The following is a 23204-nucleotide window of genomic DNA, read 5'->3' on the forward strand; positions in this document are numbered from 1 at the left end:
AAGGTCACTCCCGTGGAGGCTTGCCGGCTCATGGCGTGTTGAGAAGGACCCGGAGGCTCACAGAGAGGTGGCAGGATTGCATCACCGTGGGCGGATGGTTGGGGGTTTGCTCTCCCAGCCCTGGATCCCCGGATAAGCATGTCAGTTGCTGCTCACTTCCGCCTCCTGGGGTGTGCCTCGATGCAGGGCTTCCTATGTCATCGGCAGTTACGTCTGCGCTTGTGTTCCCCGCTGGCCTTCGGGGCATGGTGTGGCCTTACGCACACCTGTGGCCTGGACAGCTGCCCCGGCCTGGCTCCTAGGAGGTGGATGACAGATAACCTGTTGAGCAAATGAGTATTGCCTGAGGGTCTTCCAGGCCAAGAAGGAATGGTACCAGTCCTGTTCCTTTGGACACAGCCTGACATGTGATTGTTGATCCGAGGCAGGTTTTTAACCCCAGCTCTGGATCTTCGGGGCCAGGTCACTCTCCACATACCCTCAGCCTGACCCCAGTCAGCCCTCGGTCATTATTGGAATGAGTAATGGAGCGAACGTACAATTGAAGGTCATCCCCCGCCCCATGCTGCCCCCACACCAAGACCCTGACCAGTGCTGCCCTCATGCCGAGGCCTGTGACAGTGACCGTGGGGGCTGCCGGATGCTCTCCCTCCCTGCAGAGGCCCACATGGAGACCAGATGGCAATTTGGCAGGCGGAGTCAGAGGGAAGAATGGTCTAGAAGGGCTGGTGAGCGGCGGCTGGCTGTTTTTAGAAATCCAGTTGTGCTGTGCGCCGCCACACCCGTGGGTATACAGACCATCTCGGGCGGCTTTCGAGCGTAACTGGGACAGAGGTTATGTGGGCTGCACAGCCAAAAATACTTACTGTCTCTGGCCCCTATGGAAAAAAGTTTGCCAGGAGAGATTAGGGCAGGCTTCAGGTTTCATTTACCCTGGGGAGAGGAAAAAGAGAGGACTGAATGCGGCCCAGACTCTGTGACCGTGGCAGGCTACAGCCTCTCTTTTTCTTTTTCCTGTGGTTCCGTGGTCCCCAGTCCCTCCCCTATCCTGCATGCAGTCTCACTTGGGTCCCTAGCTTGCTCAAGTTCAAGTTGCCCTCCCAGGTCAAGATACTTGTTTGAGTGTCCAGGACAGCTGCTGACACTAGTGACCCCTGACCTGGTGGTTTAAAATGACAGAAGTGTATTCTGTCTCAGTGCTGGAGGCCAGAAGTCTGAAATCAGTTTCCCGGCCGAGAGCTGGGCGTCTGCAGGGCTGGTCATCTTCCTGAGGCTCAAGGGGTTGGGGGTGTGTTTTTTGTCGCCTCCTACTCTCGGCAGCCGTCGGCGTTCCTCGACTTCTGGCTGCATTGCTGCCGTTTTTGCCTCCCTGGTCACATCGCCTTCTCGCCTGTGTGTCTGAAATCTCCTCACCTCCCTCTTATCAGGCTCATTAGGGCCCCCCTGCATAATCCAGCCTAATCTCCCCATCTCGAGATCTTTACCATAATCCCAATGGTAAAGGCCCTCTTGCCAGGCAGGTACCATGCTCACCAGCTCCCGGAGTTGGGATCTGGGCGTCTTTGGGAGCCATCATTAAGCCAACCACAGAGCTGCCGAAAGGGCAGAAACGCTCTGAGTTACTCTGAGCCTCATAGTAAAGATGTGGGTGTCAGGGACCTCCTCCAGCCCGCCCCGTGCCTCCCAACACTGAGAAGCCTGAGCTAAATGGAGTCCGGGCATCCGCTTCATGTGTTTCTCTCTGTGGCTCCACTCTCACTTCCCACCTGCCTTCTGCTGCCACACTCCCAGGATCGCACGACTGGTTCCGGCCACCAGCAGAAACTGACCACCTTTCTCTGAATATGATTCACTCAATGTAGGCCAGATGTCCACTCCTCTGGTTGGCCTCAGCCTGTGCACGGGTCTGGGCCTGGGGTTTGCAGAAGGTTCTGAGAGCCCACCCCAGGGGTCTGGGCCAGCTCCAGACAAGGGCGGTAGAGCCACTGAGACCCCGAAACGTGCCCAGAACAGCCCAGAGCCATCCCGCTTCTCTTGGGCTAGATCACCCTTGAGCTGATCCAGTGTGTATCACTCAGCACCCTGGGGTGCCCTTGACCTCACGTCACGTCCAGGTTCCTGGATCAGGTCTCCCCCGAGCCCCCATGTATTTATAGTTCAGTGCTGGGGGAGTGCTGGTAGTAAGACACGTTTATGGATTGAACAGAAAGGACCTCCCAGGTTGATGCCCAGCGTGCTCTGATGCTCTGAGCATGTGGCCTGTGCCGCTGCTCCTCCGGGACCCCTTCCTCCCTGGCGGGCCCCATCACCACCCTTTGGGAAGTCTCTCTTGGAGCCCAGTGCATGTGGGACAGAGCAGAGAAGAGAATGTGCCTGCTGCTATCCCGGAAGACGGGCTCTGGTTCCAGGGCTCCACTGCTCCTAGTGGGTCGGCTCTTCCCTGCTGCAAATGGGTGTCACGTGTTCAGCGGAGGAGGGCACTGGGCCCCAGATGGCACTGGGAGTCCCTTCAGGCGTAAGGGAGATACCTCGTGTTCTGTGTCCAGGTCTTGGGCCACCTGACATGCTGGGGGGCTCTGGGATGGGGTGCTGAGATGGTGGAGCTGGTAAGAGAAGTGACAGCAGAAGTCAGGGGCCGTGCTCAGCCATCCCAGACCCTCACTGTGCACACCAATCCCCACCAACACCAGGGCCTGGGCAGCTGCTTCAGGGAATGTGCCAGAGCACATGCCCCTTTTCATGTCAGTACTTATTAGTCAGTGGGGAGGGGAGGTGTGTCTGGTGTTCTTTGGTAAGGCTGCACCACCAACTTCCTGTCTGGAAGGCTCGGGCTCCCAGAGAGCCTGTGGACCGGGGCTGTTCAGAGCCCATGGTGCTTGGTTGAGAATGGCCACCTGCCCCCTCCCAGCTGTCCACACTGGCCCCGACACTGGGCCTTGTTTGTTGTTTAATTGAGAAGTAATTCACGTCCCATCAAATCCCTTCTATTAAAGGCAGATGGCACGGTGGTTTTGGGTACAGTCAGTCACAGGATTGCGCAACCGTCCTCACTGTCTAGTTCCAGAACATTCCATCACCCAAGGCAATCCCCAGCCCCGTGAGCGGTCACTCCCCATCCCTGCCCCCAGCCCTGGCAACCACTGACTCGCTTCCTGTCTCTGGACTTGCCTGTTCTGGACATTTTACAAGAAAGGAGTCACCCACCACATGATTCCCATCCCCACTTGTCTTGTGAACTTGGGAAGGAAGATGTCCCTGTGGGTGGCCTGGGTGGGCGGTGTAGAGTCTGTGTCTCGAGCTGAGGGTGAGTCTAGCTGTGGCAGCTTAGAGCAGCGATTCCCAACCTTTTTGGCACCAGGGACCAGTTTCATGGAAGACAGTTTTTCTGCCGACTGGAGGTGGGATGGTTTCAGGAAGATTCTCATGAGGAGCTTGTAACCTGGGTTCCTCGAGTGTGCAGTTCACAGTAGGATTTGCTCCTGAGAGACTAATGCCACTCATCTGACACGGGGCAGGGCCCAGGTGGTAACACAAGCAGTGGGAGCGACTGTAAACACAGATGAAGCTTTGCTCACTAGCGCTCCCCTCCTGATGTGAGGCCTGGTTCCAGACGGGGTTAGGGACCCCCTGCTTAAAGTCCTTAGGTGTTGAATTGTGAACACTTCTCACTTGTACATCCAAGTTAGCTTTGCATTTTCACTTCTTTACCAACTATACTTCATGAGCAAACTGTCATGAGTCTAAAATGCAAGTCGCTTGCTGTATTGAGAAGCTACCTATAAGAGTCACTGTGGTGGGATGGGTATTACTTATGAAGCTCTGTTTAGCTCTAGAGGCACCAAACTTGGGGCCCCAGCCTCCAGTCTTAGAAGTGAGGGTGCATATGAGTCCAGGAGACCAGTACCAAACCCAGTCTTCCTCCTGGAGGAGTTTGGGATTGAAAGGGGTCAAAGAGAGGCGCCTACTCTCTGTGATCCACTGTTGGTCATGGTGCATTCCTGGCCACAACCTGCTTCCAGGGAGCCCTGCCTCAGTCCCCCAGCGTGGTACCTGGAGAGCAGGGACCCCCAGGCTCCCCAAGAGAACCATCCTGCTCCCACAGCCATCATGCCATTGTCCATCAAGGCAAAGACACTTCGGGTTGGAAGATGTGTCCTTGCCGTATTTGCTGCTGTCTGTGCTGAGCGCTCTGTATTTCTTCCCTCACTCACCCACACAGAGTTCTCCCCAGGCAGCCACTCTGCTCTACACATCAGCAGCTCTCAGTCAGGTGCTCCTGCCCCAGGAGACGATGCTCAGTCGTGTCTGGGGACATCCTGTGGTTTTCACATTGATGGGGCTCTTGGCATCCAGGGGTAGGGCCAGGGAGGCTGCTTCACACCCTCCAATGCCCAGGATGGCCCCGCAGAAGCTGACCAACCTGGTGTCAGCACTGGAGAGGGGGAGGGGCTGGACTTGAATACACTTCTCCCTGTCAATTTTGAGCTTTGCCCTTCCTCTGATCCGAGACTAATTCCTGGCCTTTGCAAGAGCCCGTAGTAGAGCAGGATACATGACCGGAGCCCAACCTGTGGGGAGTTGGGGATCACTGACCCCCCATTTTTTGTCCTCTTGGGTGCTTTTTGTTCAGTAACTGAGGCTGACATATTTGGCTCTAACATTTCAGGTGGAAGAGCCTGCTGCTCCTGCTGGCCAGTGTAAATTCTGTCTATGGATTCTCTGGGGAGGGACGTGTAGCCAAGGGGCTGGAGAAGCAGGAGGAGCCAGCCGGGCCCAGTCCCAGGAGCCGTGGGGAGTCTAGGTCCTAGGACCGTCCCACCTGAGGCTCTCTTCCTGCCCTGAGCTAGGCTAGAGTTGGCAAGGGTGCCCACTCTGCTTTTTTCTCTTCCCCACAAGGGATGCCTTATGGCAGCCGAGAGAACTCCCTCCTCTACTCCGAGATCCCCAGGAAGGTCCGCAAGGAGGCACTGCTGCTCCTGTCGTGGAAGCAGATGCTGGATCACTTCCAGGTGAGCCCCGTGGTTGAGTTGGGCCCTCCCTGTGGCTGAGGCGGGCAGGTGCACCTGGCCTCTGAGGGGTCCCAGCCTTTCCCCCGGGGAGGAGTGCCTGGCCCTGGACACCTGCCCTACGCCCGCCCTCCCCTTCCCCCGGGCACCCGAAGCGCAGCACAGGCTTGTGACGACAGCGCCTGCTGGAAGCACCTCTCCCTTTAAAAGCCTCATCAAAAGGGTGCGAGTAACTTGGGCTTGAGGCCCTTTTATAGACGTTTAACTAATGACCCATGTGGTCCAAGCCATCTCGCTTCCAAAGAGGATGTGGCTGGTGAGTGGGGAGAGTGCCTCTTGTATTGGTTTACACTGACTGCTTTTGGATCATAAACATATGACAGTACTCCGGGGAGAGGACCCACGCAGCCCTCTCCTCTCTGCTTGTCGCCTGTCCTGGACAGAGGCCGCCAAGCCCACCAACTCCTATTTGCATGGCTTTCCTTGCAGCAGGGGTGGGGGTGGAGGGGTGCTCATTTTGCTTTGGATTCTGCTCTTTAAATTAAACACATTTCTGGGATCTCTCTTCTGCGGTCCAGTGGTTAGGACACCACACTTCCACTGCAGGGGGCAAAGGGTCAATATCTAGTCGGGGAACTAAGATCCTGCAGGCCTTGCAACGCTGCCAGAGAAAAAGAAATTTAAAAAATAACGTGTTTCTTCCTTTTAATGTTTCTCTGAATTCCCATGTGATGTTCAGAATTCTCCGTGGGGCAGCTGCATGGTGTCCCCCATAATGCACCCGCTCACCCGCCCGCTACCCCCACCACCCCAGGTCAGGCATCTGGGTGGTCCTGAATCTGCCCGTCCCCTCCCCCGCGCAGAGAGTGGGAATGTGTGGTGGTGGGTGGAATGAGCTCAAATGTTCTTGCAGGAAGGGGCTGTGATCGAATACGGAGGGTGGGGTTCTGTAGGGTGGCACTGGTTAGGGGCCCGGCCCCATCTGTCTGGGAGAGAGTCAGTGGGGAAAGGGGGCCGGGGCCTCAGCTGCTGACGCTGATGTCCCCCTTGTATCCCCAGGCCACACCACACCACGGGGTCTACTCCCGGGAGGAGGAGCTGCTGCGGGAGCGGAAACGCCTGGGTGTCTTTGGCATCACCTCCTACGACTTCCACAGCGAGAGCGGCCTCTTCCTTTTCCAGGCCAGCAACAGCCTCTTCCACTGCCGGGACGGCGGCAAGAATGGCTTCATGGTGAGCTGCGCTTGCTGGTGGAGAGGGTGGGGGAATGGCTGGGGCCTCCCACCCTGCTGAGCCAGGCCCCTCTCTCTGCAGGTGTCCCCCATGAAGCCCCTGGAGATCAAGACCCAGTGTTCGGGGCCACGGATGGACCCTAAGATCTGTCCCGCTGACCCTGCCTTCTTCTCCTTCATCAACAACAGTGACTTGTGGGTGGCCAACATTGAGACGGGCGAGGAGCAGAGGCTGACCTTCTGCCACAAGGGTGAGGCTGGGCGGGGGGTGGGGTGGGGGTGGACTCAGGGGCGACCGGAACACCACCACCACTACCTACCAATCCCCTCCCTGTGGCCCTGTGTGGAGGGTGGCGGATGGGAACCCGCTCCCCCTTGTGGTCAGTCCCCACAGCCACCACTCCAGCTTCTGCTGGAGACCCCTGCCCCACCATGCGCCGCCACAAGACCACCAGCACCTGCTTAGAGCCTGGTCTCCCAGCCACCGCAATGCCCCACCCCACCCCCATGGTAGCCCTACAAAGTCCAGCTGCCTGGTTTTCTTCTCTGTGAATCACCCAGGCCATGGGGACCTGGCCTGCCCACTAGTTGCTGCCCATCTCAGCCTTCCAACCCCTGCCCTCCTGTTTGTCTCCACACTTCCAGCCCAGAGCTCACCAGATCCGGGCTTGCCTCAGGCCCCTGCCTGCCCTGTGTGATGGCACCCCTGTGCAGACGCCTGTGGAAATCCGAGGGCTATGGCTGATCCCTGCCTACCATCCTGCCCCAGGTCCTGGTGCCCTCTCGATAAGCCTGAGCTTCTCAGCTGGGGCGTATGGGACACTGGCCATGTGTTGAGACGTTGTTAGCTGTCACAATGGGGAAAGAATGTACGTGGCATGGAGTGGGTGGAGTGGCGATACTGCCCTACACCCCATGGCGCCCAGTACGGCCCCCAGGATGGCCCCCAACGTCAGCAGTGCCAGGAGAGCAGCCCTCCTCTGAACCAGACCCCTCATCTCCCATCTGGCTGTGTCCTCTCCAGGCTTGTCCAGTGTCCTCGATGACCCCAAGTCTGCAGGTGTGGCCACCTTTGTCATCCAGGAGGAATTTGACCGCTTCACTGGCTACTGGTGGTGCCCCACAGCCTCTTGGGAGGGTAAGTGCCTCTCCGGTTTAAAAACACTTGTGCAAAGGACTTCCCTGGTGATCCAGGGGTTGAGACTCTGCGCTTCCACTGCAGGGGATGTGGGTTTGATACTTGGCTGGGGAACTAAGATCCCTCATGCTGCAAGGTGCTGCAAAAAAATAAACCCACTTCTGCAAATGCTCTTCTATTAATAGAAGCACAGTATACATGCTAGTCTACCCTTCACACTTTTCATTTAAGATCGGCCTCGGCTAGCTCGCTGGTGGCACTCAGGCTGCTGTTACAGAATACCACAGCCAGGGCAGCTTATAAACAACAGATGTTTATTTCTCACTGTTGCTGGGACTGGGAGTCCACGACCAAGGCGGATTCATTGCTGGTGAGGGACTTTCCCTAGCTTCCTGGTGCCATCTTATCTCCCTGTCCTCACGTGCTGAAGGGGCAGGGAGCTTTCTGAGGTCTCCTTTTTGTAAGGAGCACTAATCCCCTTCATGAGGGTTCCACCCTCATGACCTGGTCACGTCCCGAAGGCCCCACCTTCCAGTACATCACACTGAGTAGTGGGGAGCTAGGATCTACCATTTGAATTCTGGGGGGATGCCCACATTCCGTCCGTTGCAATCAGAACACAGAGAATCAGTCCTCTACCTGTGGATGTCTTGGGTGCCACAGCTAGAGAGTAGCCCCACTAGCTGAAACTTGAGAAAGCCCACTTGCAGCAGTGAAGACCTATCACAGCTATAAATTAATTTAAAATAAAAAGAGGAAAGAAAAGAAAATCCCACCTTAGAGAAATTCCCAGCTGGAAGAGAGATGAGTTGAAGCTACATGCACCTAGAAGTTTGGTGGGTTTTGCCAACAAGTTAGGAAGAAGCCAGAGCAGTGGGCCCTTTTGTATCTGTTTTTCTTAGCTGTGCCTAAGGCCAGGATGTGTCACCTTTTCCCATTCAGCAGAGCACAGTCTGTCTTATGAGGGAGGGAACAGTCATTTCCGGGGTCAGTGAGTAGCATCAGACTCTTCACAGCATGAGCAGAACTGGCCCAGGCCTCCGCTGCTCAGAGTCCCTCTGACCTGAGCGCCAGTGGGCATGGGGCCACAAAACCCAGGATCCTGGGGACCAGGCGTTGGTGTCCAGCACCCCAGCCATGCACCACCCCATCGGCCATCCACAGCCACCTTTACATCAGCTCACCTTTTCCTTAAGTTGATTTGTAAAGAAAACTTCATGGTCCAACCATGAATACAAGCTTGGCCTGAAAATTGTGCAGTGGGGAGAAACCAGTGCCCTACAGTCTAGCCAGCACCCAGGCAGAGGTTGGATTGTCAGGGTTGGGTAGGCTGCTGGCACTCCCGAGACCTGGCGGGGATTGGCGTGTTTCTGGGGAGGACACTGTCCACACTCTTCCATCTGGCCAGTGTCTTTCACCACCGCAACACCTGGTGTGCCTGAGGCCCACCAGGGAGAAGGGCTCCAGGTCAGAAGTGGGGGTCGGGTCAGGTCACTCTGCTCATGACTCTGCCTGCCAAAAGCAGGTGACTGTCCCACCCTTCGACTTCATGGTCTATAAAATGAGGTCTTCTCCCCTTGTCCCTGTGGGCATGGAGGTGGGCTTCTTCTCTGTGGGGGGCTGTGGTCTCCTGAGCTTTCATGACAACCACAGATGTCTCCGGACATGGCATAGGTCCCTTGGGGACACAGAATGATCCCTGCTGTCATCTGCTGGCCTTGATGATGTCAGGATTCTCACTCTGCTATTCTCAGCACCTCAGAAACCCTCAGATAGAGCCCCCCGCATGCAGGAGCCCAGGGGCACTCACTCCGCTTGCTGTAACCAGCACCCTACAGAGCAGGTGTGGACATCTGCAGGCCAAGTGGGCTTAGCCACATTTGGTGGATGATGTTGGCCCACCCTAGCGAGTTAGATGAGGGTATAAGATGCAGAGGGGACCCTTCTCAGCAACCGAGAAAGGAATGGCTAAGGGCTCTGTCCCTTGACCTTGGCACTGGCAGCCCCCATGCTGCTTGCTAAGCCAGCAGCTCCTGGCTACTCGCTTCCTTCTCGTGACAATGTTCACGGCACCCTTTCTTGCCCCAGCCCCGAATGCTGGTCTGCTCGGGTGGGTGTAACCAAGTCCCACAGATGGGCAGCTTGGATGTCACAGCTTGGAGACTGGACGTCCTAGGTGGAGGCATTGGCAGCTTTGGGTGTCTGGGCCCCACTGTGGTGGAACAGAGTCCTGTGTGGGCAGGAGTAGGGGGCAGCGGGGGGATGCCTGGCACCCTCAGCAGGTGCCCGGTTCCTTCCCAGGGTCAGAAGGCTGCAAGACGCTGCGGATCCTGTATGAGGAAGTGGACGAGTCCGAGGTGGAGATCATCCATGTGCCCTCCCCTGCACTGGAGGAAAGGAAGACGGACTCCTACCGGTACCCCCGGACAGGTGAGGGCCTGGGATAGGTCAGGGCAGCCTGGAGATGTCTGAAGCCTCATGGAACCCGGTGAGGCACCAACCAGGATGGGCCCACAGGACCCAGGCAGGGATAGACCCAGAGAAGCAGGCTGGGTTCGGGAACAACAGCCGGGCCAGCGCCAGCATCAGTGGTGACTGGCGTCCTGCCTTGGGGCCCAGGAAACAACAGGAACCCTGGGGAGGTAGTGGAGGGTGTGGCCTCTCTGAAGGCGTGTCGGACACTCATTGCCTTGTGAGAGTACAGTTTGCCCCATGTCTCAAGAGAAGCCAGAAATCCAGACTCACTCACAAAATCTACCAATTTATTTTTTTTAACGTGGACCATTTTTAAAGTTTTTATTGAATTTTTTTATAACATTGCTTCTGTTTTATATTTCAGTTTTGGGCCAAGAGGCTTGTGGAATCTTAGCCCCCTGACCAGGGATCGAACCTGCACCCCCTGCATTGGAAGCTCCAAGTCTTAACCACTGAACTACCAAGTCCCAGAAATCTACCAATTCTTAAACATGTCTCAAATTATTTAAAAATACTTTTAGCGGGACTTCCCTGGCATCCAGTGGTTAAGACCTTGCCTTCCAATGCAGGGGGTGTAGGTTCGATCCCTGGTTGGAGAGCCAAGATCCCACATGCCATGCTAGGCGCAGTCACACAATTTTTAAAAAGAAAAACAAACTTGGTGAGCCACACAAAATACTCATGCAGGCCAGGTTTAGCATCTTCGGGCCCCCGTGGAAGCCTCTAAGAGACTTGTTCCTGCCGACTGTGAGCTGTGCTAGGCAGAGCCTTCCTGGGGAAACTTCTAGGCCCTGGTGTGAATGGGGAGGTCAGTCTTTTCCTTCCATTGCTGGAAAGGTGAGGAAGCGGAGCTCCAAGATACCACCTGCCAGGGTGCTAGAGCCATGGGCCAGAGCTGAGACATGTCATAGGAACTGAATCCCACCCTGGAGAACCTGTCTCGGCTACCCCAGCCTATAGCCTGCCTGCCTCCTGACTGCTGAGCACCAGCTGTTGCCAGACATGGGCCCTGTTTCTGCGTCATGGGTGCTTTTATTAGGGGCATGTGCCATCTTTGCACCCAGCTTTCAAGGTCTCCCGAGGCAGGGAGATATCTTGCTCCTGTTTTGTGTCCCTCCATGACCCCCGACCAGCCCAGGCCTGATCTCTGTTCTTACATAGCAAAGATGTAGCCACATCACCATTGGGCCCATGGTCCAGGCTCACAGTCCTGCCTGGGGGCCTTGGTTCCCCAGGCCAGAGAGGGTGACACACCCACAGAGGGACCTTTGGACAGTTGGTGTCTTAATCCCCTCCCCCCATGTCAGCTGGGTCACAGCCTGGGAGCATCCCCTGCACCCCACCAGCCACCGCCCCAGCACCTGCTGTCAGCCCTCTTGGTCCACCTTGCTTTCATTTCTACAGGCAGCAAGAACCCCAAGATCGCCTTGAAACTGGCTGAGTTCCAGACCGACAGTCAGGGCAAGGTAAATGTGGCTGGGGCGCCTGGAAGAAGCGTCCAGATGAGGAGGGGAGGTCAGGGTCTGTGCTGGGAGATCAGGTGGCCAGATCAGAAGCACTCCAGGGCAGGTGCTTCTCTGGCCAACTGAACCCAAAGAGGCTCCACCCAGAGCCCCAGCTTCCAGGCCACATCCTTTCATCCATCACCCTGAACCTGGACTCAGACAGGGAGTGGCCCTGAGGTGCGGAGAGGGGACCCCTGTGAGTGAGCTTTGAGCAGAGGCCCTGCAGGGGTTGGGGTGCCCGGAAGGGCGGGGGTGCAGTCACCTGGGGGATCTGACCTTCGACCAAGGGTACCCCTGTCCCCGCCTCTGGGCAGTTCCTCATCGGTCACTTCAGCAGACGCATCAGTGTTCCAGATCCTTCTCTCCGTCACCTAGTCAGCCTCACAGATGGGGGTCCTCATCACTCAGGGAGTCACTTTTCAGGATCCATAGCCAGGAGGGCAGGGGAGGCTGTGGGGAGAAGGGTGGGGGCGATGCCCAACTCCATGTGAGGATGTTGGGGGGATGCCCCTCATGTCAGAGATCAAAGCAGGCTGGTGAGCCAGGAAGCCCCTTGTATTTTGGCCAGAATGGCTTCTTGTGTAACATTTCAGAAAAGTGCCTGAGATAAACTACACTTCTTTTCACGATCTAGGGGTTGGTTTTGGTTTGGGCACGAGTGGGCCCTAACCATGGAGAAGGAAATGGCATCCCACTCCAGTATTCTTGCCTGGAGAATCCCAGGGACGGGGGAGCCTGGTGGCCTGCCGTCTATGGGGTTGCACAGAGTCAGACACGACTGAAGCGACTTAGCAGCAGCAGCAGCAGCAGGCCCTAACCAAGCCCCTTCTCCACTCCTGACCAGAATGTTCTGGTGGATCCTCCAGGGACCTGCGCTAAGCAGCTTTGCCGAGCCCCACCAGCTGTTGTAAATGGTTCCAGGCCCCCCCTCAGATGAGCAGGGTCCTGAGATGGCTGGGGGGTTTTGCCCACTAACCCACAGCTGGGGGATGCAGAGGTTGGGGGCAGGCCTGGGTGTGGGATGTGCTGGGCCTGCTGGCCTCTCTCCCACCCACCCTCCCCAGGAGATGCCCTGCTAGCCCCGTGTCACCTCCAGGAAGCCATAGGGGCCAGAGGCTTGTCTTGCCCAAGGCCACCTGGCTCTTCAGCAACAGCCATGCCAGAACCCTTGGTTTCCAGTCAGCAGGCTGTCACAGCAAAGACCGCTGGGAGGCTTTAGTCCCCAAAGCCTGTCATCTCCTGTTCTGGAGGCTGAAGGTCTGAAACCAAAGTGTCGACAGGGTGGCTTCCTCCGGAGGCCTGGCGGAAGACCTGTCCCTGGCTATCCGAGGCCTGGGGATGCCTCCTTCTCCCTGCGTCGTGTCACAAGACGGGATGCGTGGCGCCTGTGTCCACATCTCCCCCTATTATAAGGACGCTCATCCTGTGGGTTTGGGCCCCCACACCCCAGTATGACCTCATCTTAACTGACTACATCTGTAACTGCCCCATTTCCAAGTCAGGCCCCCTCCTTGGGTCCCAGGAGTTAGGGCTCCAGTGTGTGGCTCTGGGGAGACACAGCGCCTCAGAGCAGTGGCAGCGCACGGCCAGCAGATGGTAACCCACGTCTGTCTGTCCCCTTTAGATCGTGTCAACGCAGGAGAAGGAGCTGGTGCAGCCATTCAGCTTGCTCTTCCCGAAGGTCGAGTACCTCGCCAGGGCCGGCTGGACCCAGGATGGCAAGTAGTGAGTATCATCCCTCAGAGTCCAAGACACCCCTCACAGCCACTTCTGCCCTGGGTTGGGGCAGACACACTACACCAGAGCCCCAGAGCATACCCGGGAGCCAGACCTGGCCGGCTGCCCATCACCATGCAGCTCACAAGAATGATTTTTCCATTTTCCAGTGATGCAGGGGCCGGGGATCCAAAGAGGCGTATTTCATCACATGGAAATGATAGGAAATCCGTATTTCAGTGTCCAGAGATAAAGCTTTATTGGCACATGGCCACAACTCTGTGGCCACTCACCCCACACAGGCAGGGTTGAGTAGTTGAGAAAGGAACAGTGGTCTGCGATGAGGGCATCTGGTCTGTCTTTCTGTTGAGAGTCAACTTTTCCACCTCTGATGCCAACAGATCTCTGTTCACAATACATTGAAGTTGGGACTTCCCTGGTGGTGCAGAGGTTAGGACTCGCACTTTCACTGCAAGAGGGCGAGGGTTCAATCCCTGGTCTGGGAACTAAGATCCTGCATGCTGTGCATTGTGACAAAAAAAGAAACAAACAGAAAAAAGATTTAAGCTAACTGTCCACTTAGAGCAAGGTATGAAACAAAGGACAAATAAGGGCCAAGGATTTGGCAGAAGTTGCCCAAGTTCACCAGTGACGCAAGGTGTTTGCAGAAAAGCCGGATCGTACAGTTTTGTCAGCATCCACCCCACTCCCGTCCCCACCCCCCCTGCCCCCCGTCCCCACCACCCCCATCTCCGTCCTGGGCATGCCTGCCAGCCAGGGAGGCTTTATGTACTGCGTAGTCACTTGCTCGAGTGTCACTGAAGTTGACAGAGGAGGAGCCATTCTGACCATGCACACGGATGGGCAGGGGGTGTCAGGCCCCAGCTGGCCTGCACCAGGCCCTGAGTTTCCAGCCCTCCCATCTCACCCTCCAGTGCCTGGGCCATGTTCCTGGACCGGCCCCAGCAGCGCCTCCAGCTGGTCCTCCTGCCCCCAGCACTGTTCATCCCTACCACCGACAACGAAGAGCAGCGGGCGGCCTTCGCCAGGGCTGTGCCCAGGGATGTCCAGCCGTACGTGGTGTATGAGGAGGTCACCGACGTGTGGATCAATGTAAGAGCTGGGATGTGGGGCCCTGTCCTCACGCACCTCCTGGTTTCCCATGTCCCCGCCCCCAGGCCCCCAGCTCCTCAGTGTGGAGAAGCCAGCTCAGGAGGGAGGGTTGGCGGGGACTGCCCTCTGGCCAGACTGTCCGAGCCTCCCCTTTCTCAAAGAGACACAGCCCGAGTTTCCCTGCACCTGCTCCTGCCACACACCCCGCCGCCCCCCCCCTCCCCCCACTCATGACGCCTCCTCTCTCTGCCCGGACAGGTTCACGACATCTTCTACCCCTTCCCCCAAGCAGAGGGAGCGGACGAGCTCTGCTTCATCCGCGCCAATGAGTGCAAGACTGGCTTCTGCCACCTGTACAGAGTCACCGCTGTCCTGCGGCCCCGCGGCTACGACTGGACCCAGCCCTTCAGCCCTGGGGACGGTGAGCAAGCCCGACTAATACTTACTCACCACTCTTGCCTGCAGTTCAAGCTGGTGGTTCAGTGCACGGCTTGTTCACGGGTACCACCCCACAGGGAGTGGGTGTTTGTGATTGAGAGACTGGCCTTTCCCAATGCCGTTCCTGGTCTGGAAGGGCTGTCACAGCCATGACTGGTTTCTTTTGGCAGCAGGGTTCATCCAGCACCAACTGCATGCCAAGGCCCTTTGTGTACCAAGGCTGTGGCATCTGACCCTTTATAGGAGAAGCTGCCCTGCCCTGCATGCAGGGAGGGTCACTGTGGAAAGAGACAAGTGTGGACATCTCTGCTCTAGAGGGGAGGCAGGCAGACATCCAGAGACGGTGAAAGACACCAGGAGGCCCGGAGCACATCAGTGGATAACGTGACACAGGGCAGAGACCTGTGGCAGAGGTGGTCACACAGTGCTCTAGGCAGAGGGCACAGCCGGTGCAAAGGCCTGGGGACAGGACTGGGCCTGGTGTTGGGGAGGGACAGTGAGGAGGCCCGTGTGGCTGGAGCAGAGTAGTTGGGGGGATAAGGGCGGGAAGGCCTGGTGTGGTCAGTGGGACCCTCTAGGCCATGAGGAGCATGGGCTTGAACCCAGAAGAAGGTTCAGGAGCTCAGAGTGAGTTGGAGCAAGGCAGGGGGACCAGCAGGCTGTGCCATCACCCAGGCCCACTGGGGGGGGGTCTCATGGGGGTGGCTTGGTAACGAGGGGCACAGAGGCTATAGAGCCAGAGCAGTGCATTGGCAGGGCCGCCAGCCCCAGAGGAGGCCTGTGCGACTCGGCTCCCCACGTGGGCCCAACGGTGCGGGCATCGGGGAAGGTTTGGGGGCAGGCAGTGGCGCACCCACCTTGCAGTGAGTGAGGGACCGAGGAGTGGCTGTCCCTCTTGGGTCCTCTGGTGATGGTCACTTAGCCCAGGTCTCTGTTCTGTACGCCCTGTGGATCCGTGTGGGGACATCTGCTCCTCCATAGGATACGTTGACAGTAGTTTGGTTCAGACCCAAGAGAATAGAAAAGATCTGTAGCCACTGCTCATAAACTGTTTTTAATATAAAATTTCAAACACATGGCAAGAAACATTACATATTGTTATTTACCTGATAAGAACTCTAAAGCGAGGACTTCCCTGGTGGTCTAGTGGTTGAGAATCCACCGGCCAATGCAGGGGACACAGGTTTAATCCCTGGGTCAGGAGGATTTCACATGCTGCAGAGCAACTAAGCCTGTGTGCCCTGGAGCCCGTACTTTTCAACAAAAGAGGCCACCACAATGAGAAGCCCACTCGCCACAACTAGAGAGAGCCCACGTGTAGCAACAAACACCAAGCACGACCAAAAATAAGTAAATAAATATATTAAAAAAAGAGAGAGACCTACCCACTCAAAAAAACCCAAAAAACCCTACTGTAACTCCACTGAGCCTTTGGTCAGTCCCAGAGTTTAGTCAAGACCTGGTTCCCAACCTGTCCTAACCAGTCACAAGTCCAAGGCCTGGAAGGAGGTGGTTTGGCCCGCAGGGTTCTAAAACTGGGTACCTTTTTTTTTTTTGGCCTTACCAGTCTGCATGTGGAATCTTATTAATAGTTCCCTGACAAGGAATCAAATCTACACCACCTGCAGTGGAAGCTTGGGGTCAGGAGAAGCTCAGAGTCCTAACCACTGGGCCTCCAGGGAAGTCCCCAAAATCTGATGCTTCTGATAAAAATGCAGATCTCAGGTCTGCGTCCCATGCCAGGGGCCCAGCCGGTCCACCTGCCTGTCTCCCAGCTGCCTGGGTTTTGCAGCAAGTCCATTTTGTGCTTTGAGTCTGCGTCACAGCTTCCCTGGGCCCCCTTCACCTCTTTTCCTATCCTTCCAGATGAATTTAAATGCCCCATCAAGGAGGAGATCGCACTGACCAGCGGCGAGTGGGAGGTTTTGGCGAGGCACGGCTCCAAGGTACCCGAGTCTCCACACACGCCTGTACACATACACGTGCCCAGACACGCACACATGGTCCTGACCCGTCCAGACCCTGGGAGCCTGTGGCTTCTTCTCCACCCCCACGCCCTGCACCTAGCCACCCGCTCCTGCTCTGCAACTAAGGGCCATGGGGCTGCACTTCCCACCAGCAGGAGATCCTGGGTCTGGAGGCAGGGTTGTCTGCGTTTCCTTGGATCCTGGTGGGTGGGCCCTGGCCCATTCTCCCTGCCACCAGGAGCGTCCACTTGGCCTCCTTCCGCTGCATTGAAGCTACCTGTGGACACTGGTGGGGCCCACCGTGGAACTGCCCTGCATCCATCATTGGGGGCCAGGTCTGCAAAATTCTCAGTTTTACAGAGAGACCCCTTAATCAGATGTCCTGGAGCCCTCCCTCTTTCCCAGCTTTTATAAAGGTCTCCTGGTCCAAAGACTCAGACAGACCTAAACTGTCCAAGTGCCCAAGAGGAGATGTAGGCCAACCTTTTTAAAGCCCAGAGCTGGGTGGCCCGTGTGCTTCCAAGGGAATGGGCCTGGGCACCCCTGGGCAGGGGACAGAGGGGGCATCCATTACAGTGTCAACCTGCACCTCATCTGACCTGACAGCCCCTATTCTAGGCGAGACCACCCGGGACACACTCAGGTTAGCACACAAATGTGCACTGTTGATATGGTAGGAAACAGCAGTGTGAAAACACTCGATCAGGAGACAAGTGACCTCCTTGGGCCCAGGTAATGTAAGGCACGGTGCCCATGACAGTGGGACCACACTTGTCCCTCCTGGGTGGCTCTGCTGTGCTTGAGTCTTGCTGGAGGTGCCCCTGGGCTCATAGCCTCGCTTGGCCCAGCCAGCTAGGCACTAAGACTGGGTTTCCTTGCTGCAACATGGGGCCCTCAAACAGCTCCAACCCTCCCATCTCCACATCAGTGGACACTTGGGGCAACTGTGGGCACTGTGGGTGTGGAGCAGCCTCCCTGGCCCCCACCCCAGCTGTGATGACCACAGATGTGTCCAGAGGCTGCCAAATGGCCTGGGGGCACAGAGCGGCCCCAGGTGAGAACCCTGTTTTAAAGTACTTTGAAGGCCTTTCGCAGCTGGCAGATACACAGGACAGTATTAAAATCTTTCTCTGGGGACTTGCTGGGTGGTCCAGTGGTTAGGACTTAGTGCTGTCTCTGCCAGGGCCTGGGTTCACTCCCTGGTAGGGGAACTAAGATCCCCCATGCCGTGCTCACGGCTGGGAAAAAACAAAAAACAAAAAACCTTTCTCCATGGTCAAAGTTTAATCCTCTGCACACCCTATCTTTTTACCTAGAAATTTTCTTTAAAATAAAAAAAGCCACATTTTAAGAAAGAAAAGGAAAGAATGTCCTTTGCCGTTCCTTTGCCATCCCTGCCCACAGCCACATGCTCCACTCCTGTGCCCCAGGTCTGGGTGGGTCCCTCACCTGCAGACTCTCCTTCCCGCCCACACAGCTTCTCACAGAGACTTGGTAACAAAACCAGCACATGACTTAACTATGGGTGATTTGGGATTTTCTAATGACATCGTCCATTTTCAGAAAACCTGCATTTATTTTCCAGTGAGCACATGACAACCAACATATCAGCATTGGTTGTAAAAATTGAATTTCTCTATACAGTCCCCTTCCATCCTCACCCAGGCCCCCGTGACCTGCCTCCATCCTCAGAAGTGACCACAGTGGGGAATCACTGTAGGTCTTTCCTGTTTGCACAGAAACATGAGTATTTTAGAGGGTTTGTAGGGTTTGTAGGGTTGCATGGCTTCTTGTGGCCCCAGAGAGATGTGCCGTAAGGGTGGAGCCAGCCTGTCTTTAGGACATTCCAGCTATCATCAGCTCTCTCATCTGAAGAGCACTTGAGGCATCGCTGTGCCTTCATTTGGAATTTGCCCCTCCAGTGTCATCCTTGGGAGCGGTCCCCAGGGGCATAAAGGCCTGTTCAGAGCATCTGTGCTGCACTGTCAGCCCAGCAAGGCAGTGCCTCTTCCGTCCCTAGAACGAGGTTCTTTCCCCTTCCTCCTGAGGTCCTTGCCTGAGAACCACACTCAGGCCTGACGGGCTTTTCCTCCAGGAAATAGCGGGGCAGGGAGTTACCACTTCTTAACCCTGAGCACTTGGGTCAGAGGGTGGGCTGTCCCCACTGGGGACCAGGACTGGGGGCTGCTGGACCCAGGACAGGCCCTCCCTCAGCCTCGGTATCCCCCCACACTGTGCCTTCAGTCCTCCTCCGGCGGCTCTGGGCCCACCTGGAAGGAGCTGTCCAGACTGGGAGTTCTGATTCCAAGTTGGACCAGAGAACATGTGGTTAGCCCAGCTCTAGTGGAGTGGGCTTCTTCCCTGCGGGATCCAGGACAGTCTCCCAGACAGCTCTCCAGCCGGAGGGCTGAAGCCAGCTCAGGGAGAACCGTCCTCCCTGTTCAAAGAACACTGAGCCCTCCCTGGGGGCGGGGAGGGAGGCCCCGGGGGCCATGTCACCAGGAGCTCCTGTGCCACCTGCAGATCTGGGTCAACGAGGAGACGAAGCTGGTGTACTTCCAAGGCACGAAGGACACGCCCCTGGAGCACCACCTTTATGTGGTCAGCTACGAGGTGGCCGGCGAGATCGTGCGCCTCACCACGCCCGGCTTCTCCCACAGCTGCTCCATGAGCCAGGTGGGCCCCTCCCCAACGTGCCCTCCCTTGGAACATTCCAAAATATCAGGCAGCAATCTGGAACATGACCACAGGGCCACCCCCAACCCAGACAAGTAGGCAGTGTAGTCTGCTGGCTGTAGGACCAGCAAGATGGGGAGGTCGGGGTCTGAACCCGCCCCCAGGTCCCTCAGCACCCAGAGCCCCCCTGGTCAGGGGACAGGCTCCTCTCACCTTTCAGGGTAGGGGTGGTGGTAACAGCAGGGTCACACGAGCAAACACACCACACAGGGTATGGACGGTAGGCAGTTGATGCAGGTGGAGGTAATGGGGAAGGCGCCGGCACAGTGGGGGTAATGGGAGGCACCCCGCGGTCTCAGCGCCCCATCCCGCCCACAGAACTTCGACATGTTCATCAGCCACTATAGCAGCGTGGGTACGCCACCCTGCGTGCACGTCTACAAGCTCAGCGGCCCCGACGACGACCCTCTGCACAAGCAGCCCCGGTTCTGGGCCAGCATGATGGAGGCAGCCAGTGAGTAACCCCAGACCCCTGGGACCTTGACCGCGTGCATCGCCGGCTGAGCCCTGGTGAATAACGCGGATGAGCACAAGGCAGCAAGTGGCCCAGAGCCCCAAGAACCAATTGAGCGTAACCACAGCCCTGAACTGTCCTGTGGGGCCCCCGAGACAGCCTCAAGTTTCTGTGCTGCTGTCCCAGAGAGAGCACATGCAAAGGGCAGCAGCCAGCTCTGCCAGGTGGAGGGGTCCCTGCTGCTGCTGCTGCTGCTGCTGCTAAGTCGCTTTAGTTGTATCCGACTCTGTGCAACCCCGTAGACGGCAGCCCACCAGGCTCCCCCGTCCCTGGGATTCTCTAGGCAAGAACACTGGAGTGGGTTGCCATTTCCTTCTCCAATGCATGAAAGTGAAAAGTGAAAGTGAAGTTGCTCAGTCATGTCTGACCCTCAGTGACCCCATGGACTGCAGCCTACCAGGCTCTTCCATCCATGGGATTTTCCAGGCAAGAGTTCTGGAGTGGGTGCCAGTGCCTTCTCCAGAGGGGTCCCTACACAGGGCCAAGTGCACCTGTGCAGAGCAGATGGCCCCTGCCTGGGGTCGGTCGCCAGGGGCCTCAGGGAGTGGGAGGAAGCTGGTTAATTAACCCAGGAGCCTCCAGGGCAGCCAGGCCTCCACCCGGGTGACCCCAGGTTCCAATTCTAGCTGCGGAAGCGAAGGCCAGTCAGTTCAGTTCATCTCTCTTAAATGTTTCATTACCTACTGAATGGCCCCGTAGCAGCCCACGAGTTGTAAACTGAATGCTCTGCAGAGCACCCCGCCATGGGGATCACTCACTAAAAAGGGCCCCCTGATTATAACTGCCAGGAAGCACAGAAGACAGGGTGCTTCTGGTCCACCCTCTGGGTTTGGGGGAGTGTGGGTTCGGCCAGACGTGGGCCCCGCTCAGATCTGAGCCTGCCTTGGCTCACCCTGGCCCTCGGAGCCACAGTCACTCTGTCTCCACAGGCTGCCCCCCGGATTACGTGCCTCCGGAAATCTTCCATTTCCACACGCGGTCCGACGTGCGGCTCTATGGCATGATCTACAAGCCCCACGCCGTGCAGCCAGGGAGGAAGCACCCCACTGTCCTTTTTGTGTATGGAGGCCCACAGGTGGGCACGCCCCTCCCCCATACCCCCCACCCAGGGCTCGCGGGGCCCCTCCTAGCGCTGCTGCCCGTCCCCACTGACCTCACTGCACAGCCTCCTCCCCTTTTCACCTGGTGATACTCCCTGTCCCTCTGGGAAGCCCCCCTAAACCCCGTTTGTGTGTCTGGGCCACCCACCCAGCAGTGACCCACTCTTACCCCTGGTCACCAGCTTCACGCCCTGGGCCCAGCCCTCTGAGAAGGGGACAGGCCAGGCAGGCAGGTTGGCAAGCAGGTGCACCTAAGACCGCGCTTCTCAGCTGGGGTGGCTATCTCCCAGGAGACACTTGGTGACATCTGGGGACATTTGTAGTCATCACAGCTGGGGTGGAGGTGCTCCTGGCATCTAGTGGGTAGAGGCCGGAGGTGCTGTCAACACCCTACAGCCAGCAGGACACCACTCAGAAGATGATGAGGCCCCAAACATGAATTGTGCCGAAGTAAGGGACCAGCATAAGCCACATTACTTGGGGGACACACCGCCCGGCACCGCCAGCCTGCCACGCTCCCCGTCAGCTTCTGTGTCTGTTTGTAGATATAACAGAGGGGTAGAAAAGAGGCAAAATGTAGCTGAAGAAATAAGGGAGTAATCCCAGGGAGGACCTGGGGCAGGGGCCTTCCTCTCCGGGCCATCCATAGTCTTCATGATAGAGTGCAGGCCTCATCGTTAGACTCACACCTGCCTTGCCTTCCCCACAGGTGCAGCTGGTCAATAACTCCTTCAAAGGAATCAAGTACTTGCGGCTCAACACCCTGGCATCCCTGGGCTATGCTGTGGTCGTGATTGACGGCAGGGGCTCCTGTCAGCGAGGGCTTCGATTCGAAGGGGCTCTGAAAAACCAGATGGTAATGTCTTTTCCCATTCCCTTCTTGTGTGGTGAAGGTGGGGGGACCTGGGGTTTGGGGGAGGCCCTGAGGCACCTTCCTCAAGGACAGTCTTGGCCAGGGTGTCAGCCCTATGGGGCGGCCTATGGAACTAGAGGAATGTCCACTCTGCTGCTCAGCTCTGAGCGGTGCCCCGTGGGGAGACAGGTATACATATACCCTACATGGTGTCTAAGACCCAGATGCAGCCAGGCATGTCAGTATAGGCCCCATCAGCAGGAAGCCCCGAGGGCTAGGCCAGATAGGCGCTGGTGGCTGTGGAAGTGGTGGTGGTGGTGGTGGTGAGATGGTGATGATGGTGGGGATATTGATGGTGGTGGGGGTGATGCTGGTGATGATGAGGAATTTGATGGTGATGAGGATGGAGGTGGTGGTGCTGGTGGTGGTGATAACACCAGCTGTTTGAGTCTTGGCACACACCAGGCCTCGGAATACAGGATACCTTGCATTTCATTTCATCCTCACACCCACTGTAAAATCCGTACTCTTCATGTTAACCTCCTTATTTGGGGGATGGGGAAACTGAGGGCCCAGAGAGGGGATGTGACTTTATCAGAGCCAGCCAGGAGATGGCAGGGCAGGGTTGGTGCCAGGTCCAGCTGACCACCACCCCAAGAGGTTTGCACAGGACCTGGAGAGAGGGTGACTTCCAGAGAGGGCCCCCTGCGAGGGAAGGGAGACAGTGGGGCATGGGCCTGGGAGGAGGCCACTGAGGGGTACCTGGCCTCATCTCCTAGGGCCAGGTGGAAATCGAGGACCAGGTGGAGGGCTTGCAGTTCGTGGCCGAGAAGTATGGCTTCATTGACCTGAGCCGGGTGGCCATCCACGGCTGGTCCTACGGAGGCTTCCTCTCGCTCATGGGGCTGATCCACAAGCCCCAGGTGTTCAAGGTGGGTCCTGCCCCGCCTTCTCCCCCCTGTCTGCCAGCGCCCTCGTGCCCCTTGGAGCCCACCCCCCCTGGGGGAGGCATCTCGGCAGGGGCCTTGCCACGTGGCTGTTTCTCCCCGCAGCAGCCCCACGGGGACGAGCCCCCCTCCTCATTGCCCGCCACTGCTGACCCCAGGATGGCGTCCGGCTGCACAAAACCCCGCCAGCAGCTCTCTGTGGGAGGCTGAGCTCGGGACCCCGGCCCCGGACGGGCAGAGGTGGGGCATGGTGTGGAGAGCGTCGGGGGAGGGGCCCCCAGGCCGGCGGCGCTGCCAGGGCGATGAGGAGGAGGAGGCAGGAAGGCAGTGGGCCCAGGGAGGGGCCAAGTTAAGCCTGAGCGCTCGCCTAGCTCACCCACCCTCCCACGACAGTGCACGGTCCACGGGGGAGACACACGGAGGGCCCCTCCCTGCCAGCCCCCGTGTGCATGCCCGCTCCTCAT

General features: G+C 57.4%; 1 protein-coding gene across 7 annotated transcripts in view; it reads left to right on the forward strand.

The window, feature by feature from the left end:
• DPP9 (dipeptidyl peptidase 9) overlaps positions 1–23204 on the forward strand; it is a 40271-nt gene that overhangs the window by 11742 nt on the left and 5325 nt on the right. For 6 of the 7 annotated variants that reach the window (XM_055546852.1, XM_055546850.1, XM_055546843.1 and 3 more), the window contains 15 exons: positions 4897–5009; positions 6066–6239; positions 6321–6489; positions 7263–7376; positions 9678–9806; positions 11256–11317; positions 12981–13081; positions 14008–14185; positions 14444–14606; positions 16490–16569; positions 19114–19266; positions 19645–19780; positions 20770–20915; positions 21650–21796; positions 22573–22725. In XM_055546852.1, the coding sequence (XP_055402827.1) occupies positions 4897–5009; positions 6066–6239; positions 6321–6489; positions 7263–7376; positions 9678–9806; positions 11256–11317; positions 12981–13081; positions 14008–14185; positions 14444–14606; positions 16490–16569; positions 19114–19266; positions 19645–19780; positions 20770–20915; positions 21650–21796; positions 22573–22725 (2018 nt within the window). Of the gene's footprint in view, positions 1–4896; positions 5010–6065; positions 6240–6320; positions 6490–7262; positions 7377–9677; positions 9807–11255; positions 11318–12980; positions 13082–14007; positions 14186–14443; positions 14607–16489; positions 16570–19113; positions 19267–19644; positions 19781–20769; positions 20916–21649; positions 21797–22572; positions 22726–22845; positions 22981–23204 lie in introns of all 7 variants that reach the window. The other variant, XM_055546865.1, reaches the window with a different exon arrangement.

This window comes from Bubalus kerabau, chromosome 1 (assembly GCF_029407905.1).
Source record: "Bubalus kerabau isolate K-KA32 ecotype Philippines breed swamp buffalo chromosome 1, PCC_UOA_SB_1v2, whole genome shotgun sequence".
Taxonomy (NCBI): Eukaryota; Metazoa; Chordata; class Mammalia; order Artiodactyla; family Bovidae; genus Bubalus; species Bubalus kerabau.